General features: G+C 42.5%; 2 protein-coding genes across 4 annotated transcripts; one reads left to right on the top strand and one right to left on the bottom strand.

Moving 5' to 3' along the window:
- Positions 1-44: 44 nt before the first annotated feature.
- LOC138625811 (F-box/LRR-repeat protein 3-like) lies at positions 45-15,889 on the bottom strand. Of its 3 annotated transcripts, XM_069706986.1 has the most exons (8): positions 15,575-15,847; positions 14,518-14,896; positions 14,261-14,383; positions 12,605-12,776; positions 5,221-5,315; positions 1,134-1,305; positions 735-933; positions 45-329 (listed from the first exon to the last, which is right to left on the bottom strand). In XM_069706986.1, exons 2-8 carry the CDS (start codon positions 14,893-14,895, stop codon positions 134-136), a joined length of 1,335 nt encoding a protein of 444 aa, XP_069563087.1. In that variant the 5' UTR covers position 14,896; positions 15,575-15,847; the 3' UTR covers positions 45-133. The 3 variants fall into 3 exon arrangements, with proteins under 3 accessions (XP_069563087.1, XP_069563089.1, XP_069563088.1); XM_069706987.1 differs by lacking the exons at positions 45-329; positions 735-933; positions 1,134-1,305; positions 5,221-5,315 and adding an exon at positions 8,598-12,117 and having other exon boundaries at positions 15,575-15,889; XM_069706988.1 differs by lacking the exons at positions 5,221-5,315; positions 12,605-12,776; positions 14,261-14,383; positions 14,518-14,896; positions 15,575-15,847 and adding an exon at positions 2,166-2,400.
- On the top strand, positions 3,220-5,091 carry cln5 (CLN5 intracellular trafficking protein). Its single transcript, XM_069706990.1, has 2 exons — positions 3,220-3,425; positions 4,361-5,091. The coding sequence occupies exons 1-2, from the start codon at positions 3,322-3,324 to the stop codon at positions 4,545-4,547; spliced, it is 291 nt and encodes a 96-aa protein (XP_069563091.1). The 5' UTR covers positions 3,220-3,321; the 3' UTR covers positions 4,548-5,091.
- Positions 15,890-17,039: the final 1,150 nt, after the last annotated feature.

Consider the following 17,039-nt stretch of genomic DNA (forward strand, 5'->3'; position numbering starts at 1 on the left):
ATGTCTATTTCAAGGTGAATCTAAGTGCTTTTAATCACGGTGTCATCAGCTGAGCAGGCAACTACAGCAAAGCTTTCTAAAACGACAGCTCGCAGTTCTTTTTTTTCTCGCCATCTTTTGAGTTTCAGTTGAATCAGGCAAGTTTCAGGACGCCCTGCACCATCGTTCCGATTCCATCAAATATCTCGTGGATCGGGGCGTTGCACATGAAGGCAGAGGTGGTGACCAGCTTGTTCTTTTCGTCCAAGTGGCTCTCAGAGACGCTCTTGTTCACGTGTTTGCAGCCCAGCTGGTTGATGGCTGCTGCAGTGTCAGTCGTGTCTGGATACCTTGAGAGAGGGAAAAAAAAACAAAAAACAAAAACTACACCAAACAATGTTTAGATGCTTGAATAAAATTTAGCAAATTCTGGTTTTATTAGCGTCATATTGACGAGGTAAGACTGTAAAAGGAAGCTGAAGGTGAGATTAATTTTTTTTTTTAAATGACTTGAAAACTTGAAATGTTTGCCTCTTGTTCACACACTCCTTCACACTAAAGCATCGGCCAGGACATGTTGCCAGGAGCATTTTTTTTTTTAAGCGCTTGAAGATCCAATAATCTTTAAAGCGTGTGTCATGAGAGAGAGAGAGAAAACAAAAACAAATGGAGTGGTCAAAGTTGTCATATTGACACAGGCTGTAATAAATGGGGAGACTTAACAAGGGTGCTTAAAAAAAAAAGTTGAGACTCACTTGTCGTCCTTTTCGATGCCGACGGTGACCTCGCACCCTGGAAACACCTTGGCAGCCAGGACAGGGGAGATGCAGCAGAGGCCGATGGGTTTGCCCTCACTATGGAACGCCTGCAGAGCGGCCTTGACCTCGTCGTTAACAGAGCAGTCCTTCCCCTGCACCGCCCACGTACAGAGGTTCTTCGCTGCCCCGAAACCACCTGAAACAACACAAAAAATGAGGAAGAGCCCAGATTTAATCTTACTTTCACTTCCTGGACAGACGTCTGTTTGGAGGGTAAAGAAATGCAGAAGTCAAGCGCTCGATCAGATTTAGGTACTTAACGGTCACCGAGGTTCACTGAACCGAGTGAAAGACGCAAGAACACGAGAGGACGACGGCGTGTCGTCATGAACAAACCTGGCAGTATGACAGCGTCGTGGTCTTTGACGCTGAGTTTGGACAGATCCTGGATGTTTCCTCGGGCCAGCCTGGCGCTCTCCACCAACACGTTCCTCTTCTCCTGAGATGGTTCGCCTTTCAGGTGATCCACCACATGCATCTGGTCGATGTTGGGGGCGAACATGTTCACCTGCAGGCCATGAAAGCAGAGCTCTTTTAATAACAGTAAAAAAAAAAAAAAAAAAAAAAAAACGTTTAACACAAATAATTCAACATTTATGTGCCGACGTGTTTTCACATCCATCGGCATCATTTCTTCACATTTCATAGCGGGACTGGATACAGTTTGCACATATCTGTGATTCAATTCTTCCAAGTCAAAAAGAAACCAGTGTCATCTTTCATAGGACAAATGACATCACTTCGGGCCTTTCACAGTAAAGTGAACGTTTAAGTAAAGTTTACCAGCAAATATCCACAATGTGAATTGGATGAAAACTCTCATTTTAAAAAGACATCTGCGATTACATTTTGACTTGGCAGAATATAAGTTGAATATGTTTCCAAGTTGAGATATCTCTGGAATTATTTGAAATTAGTAGTTCAAATTTTGATTCGATTTTTTTTTTTTTTTTTTGCATGTTTAACCATTTTTAACCAAGTCAACTTTTTTTTTGTTTTTAGACACAAGCAGAGAACCTTTTAAATACCTTAAAACATATCTTTGCATTTAAAAAAAAATAAAATGTATCAACTGCTTTGTGTATAAGCCTTCAAAAGTGCAGGAATGAGGAACCACTTAGAGGTCAGAGGCCTGTCTGACGGCACCCAGATCCTTGCAGCATCCGTTAGGAATAACGTCACACTCTCTCAATGAAAACCGTGAGAAAAGAAGGGGGAAAAACTACCGAGGATGTTGCATTTGTAACAGGCGACACGACTCATCATAAAGTTTTTACAGAGGATCTCACGCGCTTTCTTCAGCTCCCCTCCCTCGCGCGTAGTTTGCCACACCGCGTGCGCTCGCAGGTCTGAGCTGCCCGGACTTACACTGGCACCTCCTCGGCTCAGGTGGACCAGAACAGCGGAGGCCTCGTGGATCTCGCTGCCGTCATAAACTCCGCAGCCCGCCAGCACCACAGCCACGCGCTTAGCCATCTGTGCCGAGTAATAACTCTTCTTCACGGTCTGAACGCTGCGCAATGTCAGTGAGTTGCGGCCGCAGCGGTGGAGCAGGGTGAGCATGGCGGACTGTCAGCGGAGAGGACGCCTCCCCCTTGTGTTGTTGTTGTTTTCTTTTCTTTTCTTTTTTTGCTGCTTCTTCTTCTGCCCTTTAAAAACAGTGTTCAGGCTTCTCAGTGCGTCACCGCCATCTGGTGGCTGAGCTTGGAGCACTGCAAGCATCCTCACAGGCCAGTCCGAGTTCCTCAAGGTTCATTCAAATGAGCAAAAAACAAATGGCACCAGACTCGATCATATTTTTTATTTTCACCTAAACTGAGACATATTTTGTCTCGACTTCAGATAGCCGACCTTCGATCTTCTTGAATTTATTATCTCAAATAAATTCGCAATTTATTTTTTAACAAATTTCCTGGATTGAATTATGCCATTAAAATATCTGTTGTCAAGATTTACAATATTGTGGCTTCAATTTTCAATAAATAGAATGACAAAATGGTATTTATATTGTTGTAACTATTTATTAATCAACAATCACTTGTTGTTGCTGTTATTACATTGTAAAGATTGTTATTCAGTTAAAGAAATGGAAAAAAAATAATGAAAGGAGTAAAGAAAAACATGTTGATGAAGAATAGTAATGTGACTTGGTAATGCATACATACATAAAATAAAATATTTATAATTTGAATTTGAATAAAGAAGCATTAAAAATTAAATTGTACTTGAGCCTGTATTGAATGTATTTTCCTACATTCATTTATTCCCCTGTTTATTTATATTACGATATTTTGTTTTAAAATATTTTTGTTATTACGCTTATTCCCGCAATTATACGATAACTTATTATACTTGTTATATTGACATCTTCTTGTCTGTCGTTGTCATGTGATTTTATTTTATTTTATTTTTTGCAGCAACAAAACCACGTGACCAGAAATGACTAAGTCACTTCAGAGGGGAGGGATCACGTGAAGGCAATCATCCTAACTTCTGCTGTTTTGAGTGTCTCGGAGGCTTCGGCATGTCTCGCAAGGACATCTTTCTGTGTTTCAACTTGCTCCTGGTTCTCGGCGTCGCTGCAGCGTTCAGGGTGGAAGGAGCGCAGCGGTGGCCGGTGCCCTACAGGTAACAACACGACACCTGGTCCCGCGGAGCCCTTAAATCACGTGACAGAACATCACATCGTCCGTCCGAAGAAACTGAAGGTGTTTGCGATCGAGTCCAAGAATAATGAAGCGCGTTTAGTTTGCAATATCTACCAACTGCTTCAGCGAACCGATCGAAAGAAACGGCCAACTTGCGGACATGCGTCCCGGTGCATTCACGTGACTTTACAAACGTTGGACTCGGGAGCTTCTGGCTGCGTGACCGTATGAGAAATCTTAACTTCAGAGCTGTGTGGTTTTGTGCAACAACATTTTTTTTTTTTTTTTAAATATTACAATAGTTGGTGTTGTTTGTAATTTTTAATATGACAGATTTGATTCCCATTAAAGGATGTAAACAATCGTTTTGATTAACAAAATAGTTACACTAAGCTATGTATACTATATAAATATGAAAATGTCACTTTCTTTTTTTTAAAAAGCTGTTGTCATGGGTGTCTGGGATCTTTTATCAACACGCTCTTTTCATCAAATGTTTTAAGTACAGTCTATTTTCTTTCTTTTTTCTTTTTTTTTTTTAATTTGTACGAAAATACATTTTAACAGACAACAAACAAATAACTTTGCACGAGTGATCAGTATCAAAATGGAGCTTCTGCTTGTCAAACGTAGGCCTTAAATATCAAGTTTCTGTTTTGTTTTCTCAACCCTAAGACATACAGCAGAAACGGCACATGCAGACCACGAAAACATAAAAACATCTGAAGCGGTGGTTTTGGAGGAAAAGCTGCAATGAAAGACCTGAACTCCAATAATGTGCACGTGACGGAGAATAACTGAGTCGCATTAAGGTTTAAGGGGAATAATCGGTGTAATTATGTAGGAAAAATATTTGATTATGATCATTGGAAAAACAGAAGGGTACTTAAAACGCACTCCTCGTGTCATCGACAGGCGCTTCGACCGTCGGCCTGCTGCGGACCCCTACTGTGAAGCTCTCTACCCGTTCTGTCCCACCGGGGACGGGGGCGGACGGATCCCCGACATGAAAGACGGCGACGTCGTCTCGGTCTATCGGCTGCAGACGCCCGTGTGGGAATTCAAGTACGGAGATTTGCTGGGGAAATTTGTAAGTGCGTGAATCCTTGTCGTTTTCAAATAAGGACCGCGTGACGAGGTCGGGGAGGGCTCGCTCGGCCTCCCGAAGTCCGGAGAACCGCGTCAAACAACCCGGTGACGCCGATGTTCGACACAGAACACCACGTTTGGCTTCATCATTATGAATGACGCGTGTTGCAGTTCAGACAAAGACTCTGATCTTTTATTTTGAAGATCCTGTAAATCTCTAGATTACTTTTGCCCATTATTTTATTGGTTGTTTTGATTTAAAAGAACTGTGGTTGCAAGGTAAAGTAACACACTATTTCTGGATCAGGATCCTGCTCTAAAAACCACATAAGTGGAATATAGTAAATCCTGCTCCGTTTGTCTGAGAACATTTTGACAGATTTTGTCAAAGGGAAATAGATTTAAAATCTGAAGATGAATTGGGACAGACATCCGTTGTGCTGTTTGATATTATCCTCTGTGAAAGTGAAATGTAGACACTTCCGCGCTGCGGGCAATTAAATATAGCGCGACTGTTAAAATGGCAAACGCAGCTGTGCGTCGTGCGCACACGCGTACGAATGTCTGTGTTCGCTTCACAGCACATCATGCATGATGCCGTCGGCTTCGGCAGCGCGGGGACGGGGGCCAACTACACCGTGGAGTGGTACGAGCTGTTTCAGCTGGGCAACTGCACCTTCCCTCACCTCAGACCGGAGCACGACGCACCTTTCTGGTGCAACCAGGGCGCCGCCTGCTTCTTCCAGGGCATCGACGACCTCCACTGGGCGCAGAACGGCACCTTGGAGAAAATAGGAGAAGTCAGTGGTAAGATCTGGCGTCTTTGCTCCTAAAAGCCAAATATCTCGTCTAACGTCATCAAGAGGACGAGGATGATAATTATCTGCATTTTTTTTATATATATATATATATAATTGTCAAGAAATCCCATGCATTTTTTTTTTTCCACACTGCGTGTTGTTATTCACTCGGGCGCTGTTCTACCGGGGTTCATCTGATTCCAGGACTACAGGATTCATACTGAACCAACTAGCCCGCCAATCCTATCTCTCTGTACGCAGATGATGGCTTCCTCTATTTACATGCTTGGTCTTTCTCAGTAACCGCCTGTTTGTGGAATATGAAGCATTATCCAAAGCAGCCAGTTTAAAAGCGGTTTTTACATTTTAGAATTTAGAAATCCAATTAGCTTCCAGAAGACCTGACAGCTAAGGCGGCTTCACCGAGGAATTCACGGCTTGGGTGTAGATAATGGATCGCCCTGTTGCTACGGCAACGTGAACGGGCTTACTTTTCTCCAGAAAACGCTTTTTTTTTTTTTTTTTTTTTTTTTTGGCATTGAAATCATTTTACGTTTCTCCTCCAAGGGCGTCAGTTCAACGACGTGGCCCGCTGGATGCAGGACGACAACGAGACCGGAATCTACTACGAGACCTGGACGGTCCGCTCCGACCCCGGCCCCAACGCCACGGTGTGGTTCGAGTCGTACGACTGTTCCCAGTTTGTCCACCGCACGTACGGGAAACTGACGGCGCTGGGAGCCAAACTGTCCAGCCGGTCGCAGACCAACTACACCAAGATCTACCTGTACAGCGGCGAGCCCACGTACCTCGGCAACGACAGCGCCATATTTCAACAGCCCGCTCTCAAAAATCTGGCGGCGGACATCCGTAACTTCTACCACGCGTTCAGGCCGCACCAGTCGCTCATAGACTTCACCATCAGTCTGCTGGAGGCTTATAAGAAGGTCGTGTTGGACAAAAGCTTCTACCTCTACTACAACTTTGAGTACTGGCATCTGCCGATGAAACCTCCGTACGTGCAGATTACATACGAAGAGGTGCCTTTACCAGTTTAAAGGGGAACGTGGTGGGTTTTTATTTGCCGTCGTTCTGTTTTTTATCACCGAAACACTCGTGTTTATCCTTGAAGCACGTTGGACACACTTCTATCCTCGTCGAATATTTGCAAAATGGATTTTAAAAGAAAATATTTTGACGTTTGCTTCGTTCATATCTGTGTTTTTCTTAGCTTGCGGTTTTTTGCTTCACTGCCTTTGTTGGTGCGTTGTTAAAATATGATCCTCAAATTGTGAGCCAACGTGAAGCAGAACTCCTTAAAATGTAAAACTTTAACATTCACGACACTGTGACAACTTGGCAAACTCCGCGTGCTGGTGAAGATCATATGATTGAAAGCTGCGTGGGACCTTGTGATGAGATTATTTTTTACCTATTGAACAAAATATTTGTTAGATTTTGATATTTCTTTCTGTCGATTGCGTCGTTGACTAATTCCCTGTCCTTTTCTGTAAGCGACCACAGTCTGCATCTTTCAAATGTGTCCGAGCTGAATGTCTTTCTTTATTAACATTCATGATTTCTGCAGCACAGTTTAAAACAACAGAGCTTTTTAAAACTGTAGTATTCTAGTGGAGCCGCGAGTGGGTGTGGCCAAATGGCTCGCTGGCACCCCATAAACGGACGCGGCTACGTTTTTCTACATGCAACGAAATTCGGCGGACGTGTGTGTCACACCCGAGATGTGCAAAAAAGTTCCAAGGCGCCATTACGTCAGCTCAGCAGGAAGTTCGCCGTTTTGAATTTAGTTGCCATTTTTGGCGATTCGCACATGTTGCACGTTAACGAACTCCTCCTACAGATTTTGTCGGACCGACTTGAAATCGAGTCTGTGCCCTCTTAACATGTTTGTAATTAAAAGTTATCAAAATAATACGTTTTCGTCAATCGCTGCGCCCGTGGCGTGGCGGCCAAAAAAGTGACCCAAAAGTCACGCCGTTCAAAAAATGACTTGATTTATTTAAGCTGAGAGGCAGCAGTGCTACCCGCTTCACCATCTATCTTCCCAGGAGTTGGACAGCATTGTGACAAATCTTTGGCTCAGTGCAACCTATAACTCCACCGCCCATAAATGTTCATTCAAATGCGACCGAAACTGCGGCCGACATTCTTTGGATAGCAGATATACGTGTTTTCAAGACCGTCGGTTGAGTCGCCGGAAAATCTGAGTGATCTCCGTGAAATACTTTCTCCTGCCGCAACTTGCTTCCCGGCGCCGAAGATAGTCCAGTGGTTTACGACACCTCTTCAGAGCTGGAAACGACCTCGTGTAAGACACGGTTTTGAGCTCCGCTCTGGTATTACACACGGTTTATGGAGGGAGAGTCCCTCTAAGGGTAAGCCACACATGTTTGGGTTTGTACATGCAGTCACACTAATACCAAAGGTTAACAACAATACAAAACCCAAATAAAAATAAAAATTATTATAAAAATCCCCCAAAAGAGACTTTTTTTTTCCACATTTCAGACAACATGCTATAGTATGACAGTGGTGCAGTGGTTAGAGCAGTTGCCTCAGTGAGAAGTAACTTGAGGCATGAATGTCTTTTCAGAAAAAGGTCGTACTCCAAAAAGTGATACAAAAAAAAAAAAGTCATCCAAAACATCCAAAGTATGTCGTCCAAAATATTCAAAGAAAAGTCATACTATAGCATGTCCAAAAAGTGACCCAAAATAACCAAATTTACATAGTATATAGTACATAGTATATAGTATAGCCAGGGCGGTGGGGCTAGGTTTGATGTTTTGCCGTGACACAGGAAGTTGATGTTTTAGGTCAGACGATGCTCCAAACCTCATGAAACATGCGTCAGGCACCAACTTTCATGAGTTTCTGAAGGTGTTAAAGCCGCCAAATAAAGGCCTTTTTTTTTTTTTTAAGCAGAATAAGGAACGAGATCGAGAAAAAAAAAGTGAAAACTGCAAGCGGGAATACGCGCATGCTGCACGTCGGGGAGCTCCGACCCCCTGGATCCCCAGCGGGCGAGGGCCCGCATATCAATGCTTGCAGTTTTAATTTTCAAATATGTTTTTACTTTTATTTCCAATGCAAAAACGTTTTGAATTCAGATGCATAAAGTTTAATTACATCTTTAAAACTGCATAGACTTCATATATTTTATTTAACTGCCCTTTATATGCATTGCTTTAACTGTTAAAATTATGGCAGGGGAAATAATGAAATGAAAAAGTACAAAGAGGTACATTCACAAATCTTTATTACTGTATAAGATTGCATGTCCAAAACAATGATTTGAATTTCGAGACGGGTGACCGGTAAATCAAAGCAGACAAAAGCATTTGTCGTACAGAAGCACAACTAAAGGACAGCATCTTCAACACCAGTAAACTTGGAGCACTCTCTAAACAAAAGGAGGTTAAACAACAATTACTGACAAGAGGCATGATTTATGATGAAAAATAATTTCCCCTCTCAACCTGCATTTGTTGCGCGAAACATGTTCTACTGATCCAGTTCAATCTGCCAATCAAAGACAAGAGGAAAGTGATTAAAGCCGGTGTTGATACACTCTCGGTGAACATAGGTGAAGAGGCTCCACTTCAGAGCGCCCGTTTACCGCACGAACTCCGACAACTAAGCAGAAGATATGTAACTGCACCGTCGCGATGTTGACGTACACGGACGCAGCACAGGTAGATATCTACTTCAATGATGAAGAGACCAACGCGAAGAAGAACCTCGGTTAGTTCAAGCCATTAATACGAAGGAACATTTGCGCATCCTGCGATGAGTGTTTTGCTTCTAAGCCAGCGCGAAACAACTTGATGAAAGGAATGAAGTCTGGCAGAAAAAAAACAAAAACAAACATTGACATACAGTGTTGTTGTATATTTGTGCTATATTTTTTATGAAAATATATGTTTTGACAAATTGTTTACCTTAAATACAATTAACTATTCAAAAAAGGTTTGATTGTTATTTTGAAAGCAGTTGCTGAATATTTGAAGCGTCTTCCAGCCGTTTTGGCCAATTTGGACATTTCTTAAGTTCACGCAGGTTTAGCGTGACCCCTTAAGGCTGCAAATTCTTTAGTCTTGCTAGAAAATAAATCACCTAAAACACAATTTAAGACAGAAGACATGATTTGTTGAAACAAAAACCAAAAAAAACACGGGTAACAAGAGGTGTATGTCCCAAAACAAAGAAATACAGAAAACTCTTGCTGCTGGTCTGCTTGCTGGTTGCTTCTTTTGTATAAACTGAAAAACACAAATCAATTACAAAAGCAGTATCCATATCAATAAATTACACAGCTTAACTTCTCTAGTGACTACAGTATGAAAAAGATCCATCTAGTAAACGATCACTCGCGCTCTGGTTTTATAAAAGACGCGATCCATTGATTAAGGAAACTTCAAACCCTAGCAGGGGGTGAAATAAAGAAATAAGTACATTTCTATTCATATGAAATCAAACACACAGCGTTTTATATACAGATGTATTTGACTTCCTTCTTACACTCATCTGACTTGCCAAATCTCTTTTGATTGAAATGACTGCATGTTTCAGAGACAAGCCGCAGCTGGAAAGACGGTTGTTGATGGTGACAGCGCTGCCCCCTCCTGGACGTACGACGCTATGACGCCATGCAGGCCATAGGCGGGCTAACAGGAGGGCAGATAGCGGATGATACAAATGAAACCTATATAGGAAATATATTTATTTAATGCACCTGAGAAAAAAACAAAAGGGTGAGCTTTGTGTTCCCAGCATGCATTGTAAGCCAATAGCAGCAGAGACGAGTCTGTTGAACGATTATGAAGCAATCTGAGCACGACGGGTGGAGACTCACTGACGTCTACCTTCAAATTCAGACATTTCTGTGCACTATTTATATTCACGTAGAATTATTAATGATTGTTTTTTCCTTCGTAAATAAAGCTCTATTACTTCCATATTACTTGGTATCTGACTGAGCAGAGCCCCCAGTGCAGTATAAATATCCATCATTCGAGTCTTTGTTTTATTTGGCTATAAGGACTCATTTGTCCTGACTATCATTTGGTATTCATATAAGGTGCTTAATAAATCTAGGACTGTAAAAAAAAAACCTTCTTTTGCTGAAACGGAGACAACAAGTTGTTCGAGCCAATAAATGTGTGATGCAGGAAAGAAAGAAATCGATGATATCAATCAACACTGTACACCGACACATCACAAATATAGAGACCTATGTACAGATTTCAGTTTTTCTCCGACAACTTCTAACATTACCGACAATCATGTTCTGCGATGTACGACTGAGGAGGGAAAGCACGATGTCGTCGACACTACCGCTGATCTCCTGTTTAAATTAGAACGAGGTGTAGGGCCCAGCCACGTTTCACCTCCACGTTACACCCGGCAAAACTCCTTCCGTCACGTCCTATATACAAATAACAATGCGGCCATTTGGAAACCTCCAAAGCCGCATCGTGTTAAGAGTGCAGGAGCCGCCATCTTCGACTGGATTGAAGTCGGCCAAGTGGTAACAACATGCAGTCGTGCACCTCGTCGTCCCAATTTACTCCGTAATGTTTTCTTTAAAAAAAATTTTTTTTTAAAACTGACATCAAAACCCATGCATACGTGCGTACGTACACACACACACACACACACACACACACACACACACACACACACACACACACACACACACACACACACACACACACACACACACACACACATAGAGATCTTTCGCAATATGGTTTATCATAACCAGGCTACAATGTCAATATAACTCAATGGGCAGTTATAAAAATTGCTTCTTTTTTGTTGTCGGATATTTCCACCTGATGAAGGAGGAAGCCGGCTCGCTGGGTTTTGTCTCCGGATGAGGCGAAGCAGATTTCCAGTCCATTTTTTTTTGTCGTGTTTGCGTGACGTGATAAAAGTATACAGGTGCCACATTACATCCCTGCCCTAAACTCCACGCAGGAGATCAGCGAGTTTATGGCCTCCATGTTGACATCAAAACATTCCACTGCAGCTGAGCATTTAAAGGCTTTTCAACGCGAACACGGAGGCCATGAAGATTCTGCACCGCAAACTTCGTGTGCTGAACTCTGGCTTTGCTTTACCAGGTCGGCATCATGTCCGGGAACCAGACCCGGCCCAGGTGCTTCGACACCTCCCAGTGAATCTCATCCAGGGAGTATTTGTGATCTGGAATCAGCACCTCCTCCATGATGGACAGCTGGGACAGCCGCCGGCCACACATTTTAACGAACTCCACAAACGCGCTGCACGACACCTCGCACTCGCCCAGGCCGATGGCTGACAGCTGAGTGCAGTGCTTCGCAATGCGGATCAGCTCCTCGTCCAGAGGACGCAGGCCGTTGGCGCACACCACCAGCTCCACCAGACGCGGGCAGTGCAGGCCGACCCGGCCCAGGACCTCCTTGCTGACCGAGCGGCCGAAGTAGAGGTGCGTGACGGGGACCTCCTCGTTGAAGAAAGGGCCGAACTCGTCCTCGTAGACGAAGAAGTACATGACCAGGTTGAATTTGGGCGAGTGTCGCACCATGGCGTCCCAGCTGCTCTTCTTGATGCTGTGGAAGTGCCGGCCGGGGTTCTCGTTCACCACGTCGATGCGCAAGTGTTCCAGGTGGACGTGTTTTTCCGAGGAGAGGGCCAGCAGGAGCTCGTCGCTCAGGAGGTGGTAGTTCAGCGCGAGCTCTCGCAGCCCATGACACTGGTCCGCCACACACAGGATCCCTGAAAGCACGGACAGATCGTTTCTTTTAACGCAAATCAGCAGCAAACCCCGTTCTTGACGATCCCAAAAATCAAGTCCAAAAAAATATGTGGGAATATTAATGAGGGGAAATAAATGATTGCCAAAAAAAATGGTCCGCTATATTTGTATGACAAGCTGCGTGTGAATCACTAGTCTTAATCTTAGCTGACAATTGAAAGCTGTTCCAGGAAAATGTTTGTAAGACGGAACAGCAGCGTAACCACATAACGGCTAATTCTTCAGCGTAAGAAATGAAAACAGAAAAATTACAGGTCAGTGAAGGGAAAACAAAGTCTTATGACTTAAAAGAGGAAACATTTGTCTGAAACATGCAGGCATGACTTTAAACTATTTTCTTCTGAATGTTAACAAACCGCACAAAAAGGAAAGGAAAACAAAACAAAACACACGAGACCCGCTTCCACCAATTTCCTCAAATCATCATCAACGCGAGTCTGACTGTACCTGCAGGGGAGACGTGAGGGCAGCTGCTCATCTTCAGCAGTTTCAGCGTGTTGCTGTTGTTTGCCACCAACACCTTCAGAGACGGATCATCAACCGGCGTGTCGTCGATCTTCAGCGAGGACAACGATTTGGAGTTGACAAACACCACGGTCAGCGCTGAGATGAAATGAGACTGCGGAGGGACGAACAAGACGGCGAATTATAATACGCCAAGAGCCCGTCAGCACTTCCAGACATGTCTGTTGACGTCAGTATGGTTTGTGCACACGACCAACCATTTCTTTGATTTTTTTTTTTAGCGTTGAATCATGAAGATGTAACATTATCAGTAACAACAAACAATTCTTGGTGCCATTCCTACCGATATGTAATGACCGGCACCAGATTAGAGACTTTTTTTTTTTTTTTTTAATCAGATGTGGTAAACAAGTTGAGCATGGAGAGCTATCAGGGTGTGTTGAGCCTCCGTGCACTGCATGAGGACATCCAGTATGATAATTGCAGAATGCATAATCCATGTACGTTAAAAACTGTACCTTGATTACAACATAAACTGTATGTAAATATTTGGCCATGTTGCTTGAGCATCAGCTGCTGACTTAACAACCAACTGCACACCTAGGCCATCGTATTTCTGGGTTCAACGGAGGAATCTAACAAGTTAATGACCATAAAATGAGATTAAAGCACACTTCTACCTTAAAACTTGCGTATGTACGTAAAACTAAAGATAACATAGTCGAACTAAACGGCCCTGCGATAAAATCTGCCTTCATGCAGTTTTGAATGGAAACTGTTCGCTTTTTAACGTTATGTTAACCGTGCAATATACTATAATAAAAAGTGTTTATGGAGAAAACATACAGTGAAATCTCCAGTTCTTTCCCATAAACGTAAAAAAAACCATGTGTCCCTGCTGTTGACATCCTCTTTGATTTGTATTTGATTAACTGTGTCCTCTGAGACAAGTGAGTTGCTTTGGAAACATGGCATAAAATGTGTGAGGTTTGGCTTCATTACATTAAAGGAAAATAGATCATTTTAAAAGCTTTCATTGGGAGAAGTCACAAGGAAAAGTGCTCGGGACAACTGATTAGGCCAAATGATGTTTAGTCAATCTGCAGCTCCTTCATCAAGAAAGAAAGAATCAGTAAACTACACAGAAAAACATGATCAGTACTATCCTGGTACAACATTATCACTTGTTTGCAGTAACAGATAAAGCCTCTAAAGGCTGCGTTAGGCTTATGTTGACCATGTCCTGCCTATTGTGGGAGCGCAAAGACTGTCCACACGTACGTGTCAAGTTTCCAGTGTCTGTGATGACAACATTTTCAGTCATTAAATAAGTCTTCCCAGGTCACTGTGATGTTCAAGAGTTCCTAAAACAACCTCGGTTTTCCACAAAGAAAGACAAACTAGCACTTGGCTTCGGAAGTAATTCCAAATTTGTCCTTGACCATGCAGAAGGACAAACACTGCGTTTCAACAAAAATGCTCACACATAATTTGATAATAGCACAGTGGGATTGTATTAAAGCTGCATGAAAAAAATGAGAACGTGAACTATAACAAGAAGAACTCTTCTTATTTTCCTTGCAAATCGAATGAATGGACTATAAAGACCCGCAGCCCTCGTGTTAAAGTTAATCATACCTTTGGGACCTCCATGAAACTGGGCCTGGCCGTCGAGATCAGCCCCAAAGTCTTCAGGGAGCAGTTCACCAACTGTGAGAGAATGTCACATGCCGCCTCTGCAGACTCGGTGCTGCTGTCCACCTGACAAGTGCAAACAAAGATTTCGTATCATTTCAGGAACGTTAAAAACAACATTTAAAAACCGGACGGTGCCAGTAAATTGTAAAGATTTAGGCCCAGAATCGGGACGGAGACGGCAGCTCTTCTAGCTTCACCTTGAAGCTGACGTACTGCAGGTGGTTGGAGTGCCTCTTGATGATCTGCTTGATGAGGTCTGGGTGCGTGGCTTTCAGGTACGAGCTAGCTGGCTGATTGAGCTCAAACTCAAAGCATCGCCACAGCTCGGGCATGTGAAAAGCCTGGTTCCACCGGCGGCACACCTCAGAGGCGTAGGCCCGGTCCAGCAGCGGCAGGTACTGGAAGATGTGCAGCAGGAGCTCCTGAGGCACATGTGCCCAGTCAATGTCGGGGGACTCGCAGGCCGCCACTTCCTCAGACTCCTCGCTCATCTTCCGCACCTTCTTGCAAGCCTCCGGTGGGCTCTTACTGGAGGAGTCGTTGCTGCCCTCCTCTCCTCCTTTAATCCGCTTCATCCTGAAAAAAAAATGGACATAACAAGCTTTTTTTTTTTTATATATATAGTCCAGCATGTATAATATTAATTGAGAAGTTGTTTTGTTTCGAGGTTCCTGTTGTTTTAACTCTGTTGAAGGCAATAAAGCATTATTTCTTAGGTGCAAATTTAGATAGATATAATTACTTTATTAATGCCGCAAGGGGACTTTTTTTTTTTTTTTTTTTTAAATGTATGGATATAAAGTTTGGACTTTAAGATAATACAATTCATCACGTCTACAAGAGTGTTTTTTTTTTTTTCCTGGAGACCAAACAATACATTATTTTAATTGAAGGTAAATCTTGCGTAAATCACATCACACATCACGTTTCTGGACGACAACCACCACAGAAACAGAATATCTCTTCAAATGTTTTACTCAAACTAGTTTTTACCGGACTAAGATTTATGAATGAGTTAAAAAAAAAAAAAAAAAAAGATATATACACACATTATGCAGCACGACCATTTGAAATCACGTCGAACAGCTGTGCGTGAAGAAGAAAGCGTTTACATAACTCACCAAGTTAACCAACGTAACTGTCAGCTAAGTTAACGTCGGCTTTTCTTTTCTTTTTTCTTCTAATATCAACGTAAACTGCCCATAAAGCGAGGTTAGCGACACAGTTATTCGTGCGGAGCTCTCGGCTGCCTACCTTGTTGTTTATACACCGAGCTGTTTGCAGGGAAAAATTAAAAAAAAAAATCCGACCGCTGACTTCCAACGCTTTCAGCCCGGGCCCGCGATGGAAAAGCTCATCCGCACCAACCGGGGAACACGCATCGGAACACGGGGGGACGGAGCCGTTCGACGGTCGGGAACGAGTAGACAAATAAATTTAAAAAAAAATAAATTGTTTTCAATGGAAGAAACTTGACAGGAGCTGGCACCTCCGCCCCGGGTTGACCTGATTCCCTCGCGGGAGTTGTGGGCTCCCCCCCCCCCCCACACACCTGAACCTGAAATGGCGAAGTGTTGTTGTGTTGAAAGCGGTGCATCATGGGAAACGTAATGTGAAATGGCTGTTTGGTCGGCCAAGATCGTCTGTGTGCGAAGAAGATTCACCAGACAGTTAAAAAAATAAAAAATAAAAAAATAAATAAAAACTACACACATCCTGTCCTGGTTTTGCTGAAGTCTTTTTAAGATCAACATAAACATATATAAATAGGTTTATTCCAACGAATGGCTCATAACATTTAACCTTAAAAAAAATTAATAAAAATAAATAAAACTACTGTATATACTGTGCATTTTATATTTAATATTTTTTACTGCTATTTTATTGCTTTTTATTATTCTATTATTATCTTATTGCTTCCTGTATGCTGCCGTAGCGGAAAAAAATTCCCCTTGGGGATTAATAAAGTAACTACCTAACCTAACCTAACCTAACATGCGTGAAATATACTCTCAGTTCAAATGATAAAACAGTCCGAGAAAAATAACCTCTTTTTAATTACAAGTTGCCATGTAATACAAAGGCCTTTTTTATTTTTTTTATTTGCCATGAACCCTACAATGTGCCTTGGATTGTGTTGAAGGACACTTGCATTTTACATTTTGGACTGAGGCCATATTCCAAGCCAGCAAAAATCTCTGAACAAGATTAAATAAGCACAATATACCTGGAGTATCCATAGAGCATCTGAATGTGAACACAAGAAAGACCTAGCAGTGCTTTCACGCCTTTGGCTGTATAGAAAAATATTTGGAGATTTGTATGATTAAAATGGAAAGAAAAAAAAAAGAAGAAAAAAAAATGTATCATCTACTTTAAACTCTCAAAACCAAAGAAATACTTTGCCTCATGCCTCAGTTGCCATCATTTTTGTAAGTATATGTAATATTATTTACTGTGTATCTGCATCAACCTGCTGATTATGAAACTATTCCCAGCTGCAAACTGCTGCGAACCTCAATGCAGGAGAAACTAACCACCAGTCTAACGTCTAAAGTATTAAACTACAGCAGAGGCTGAGATTAAAGATGTATGTCTGTATGTATGGCTGAAATTTACCATCTGAGTACGAGATATCCCAAACCTGTGTGTCAATTACTTGTTTTACACATATGGTTTCTACAACAGCTACAGATTGTCACAAATAGGAACCGCTTGA

This window comes from Brachyistius frenatus, unplaced genomic scaffold (assembly GCF_029030835.1).
Source record: "Brachyistius frenatus isolate BFR_SWC_R1_liver_20210118 unplaced genomic scaffold, ASM2903083v1 Contig_66, whole genome shotgun sequence".
Taxonomy (NCBI): Eukaryota; Metazoa; Chordata; class Actinopteri; family Embiotocidae; genus Brachyistius; species Brachyistius frenatus.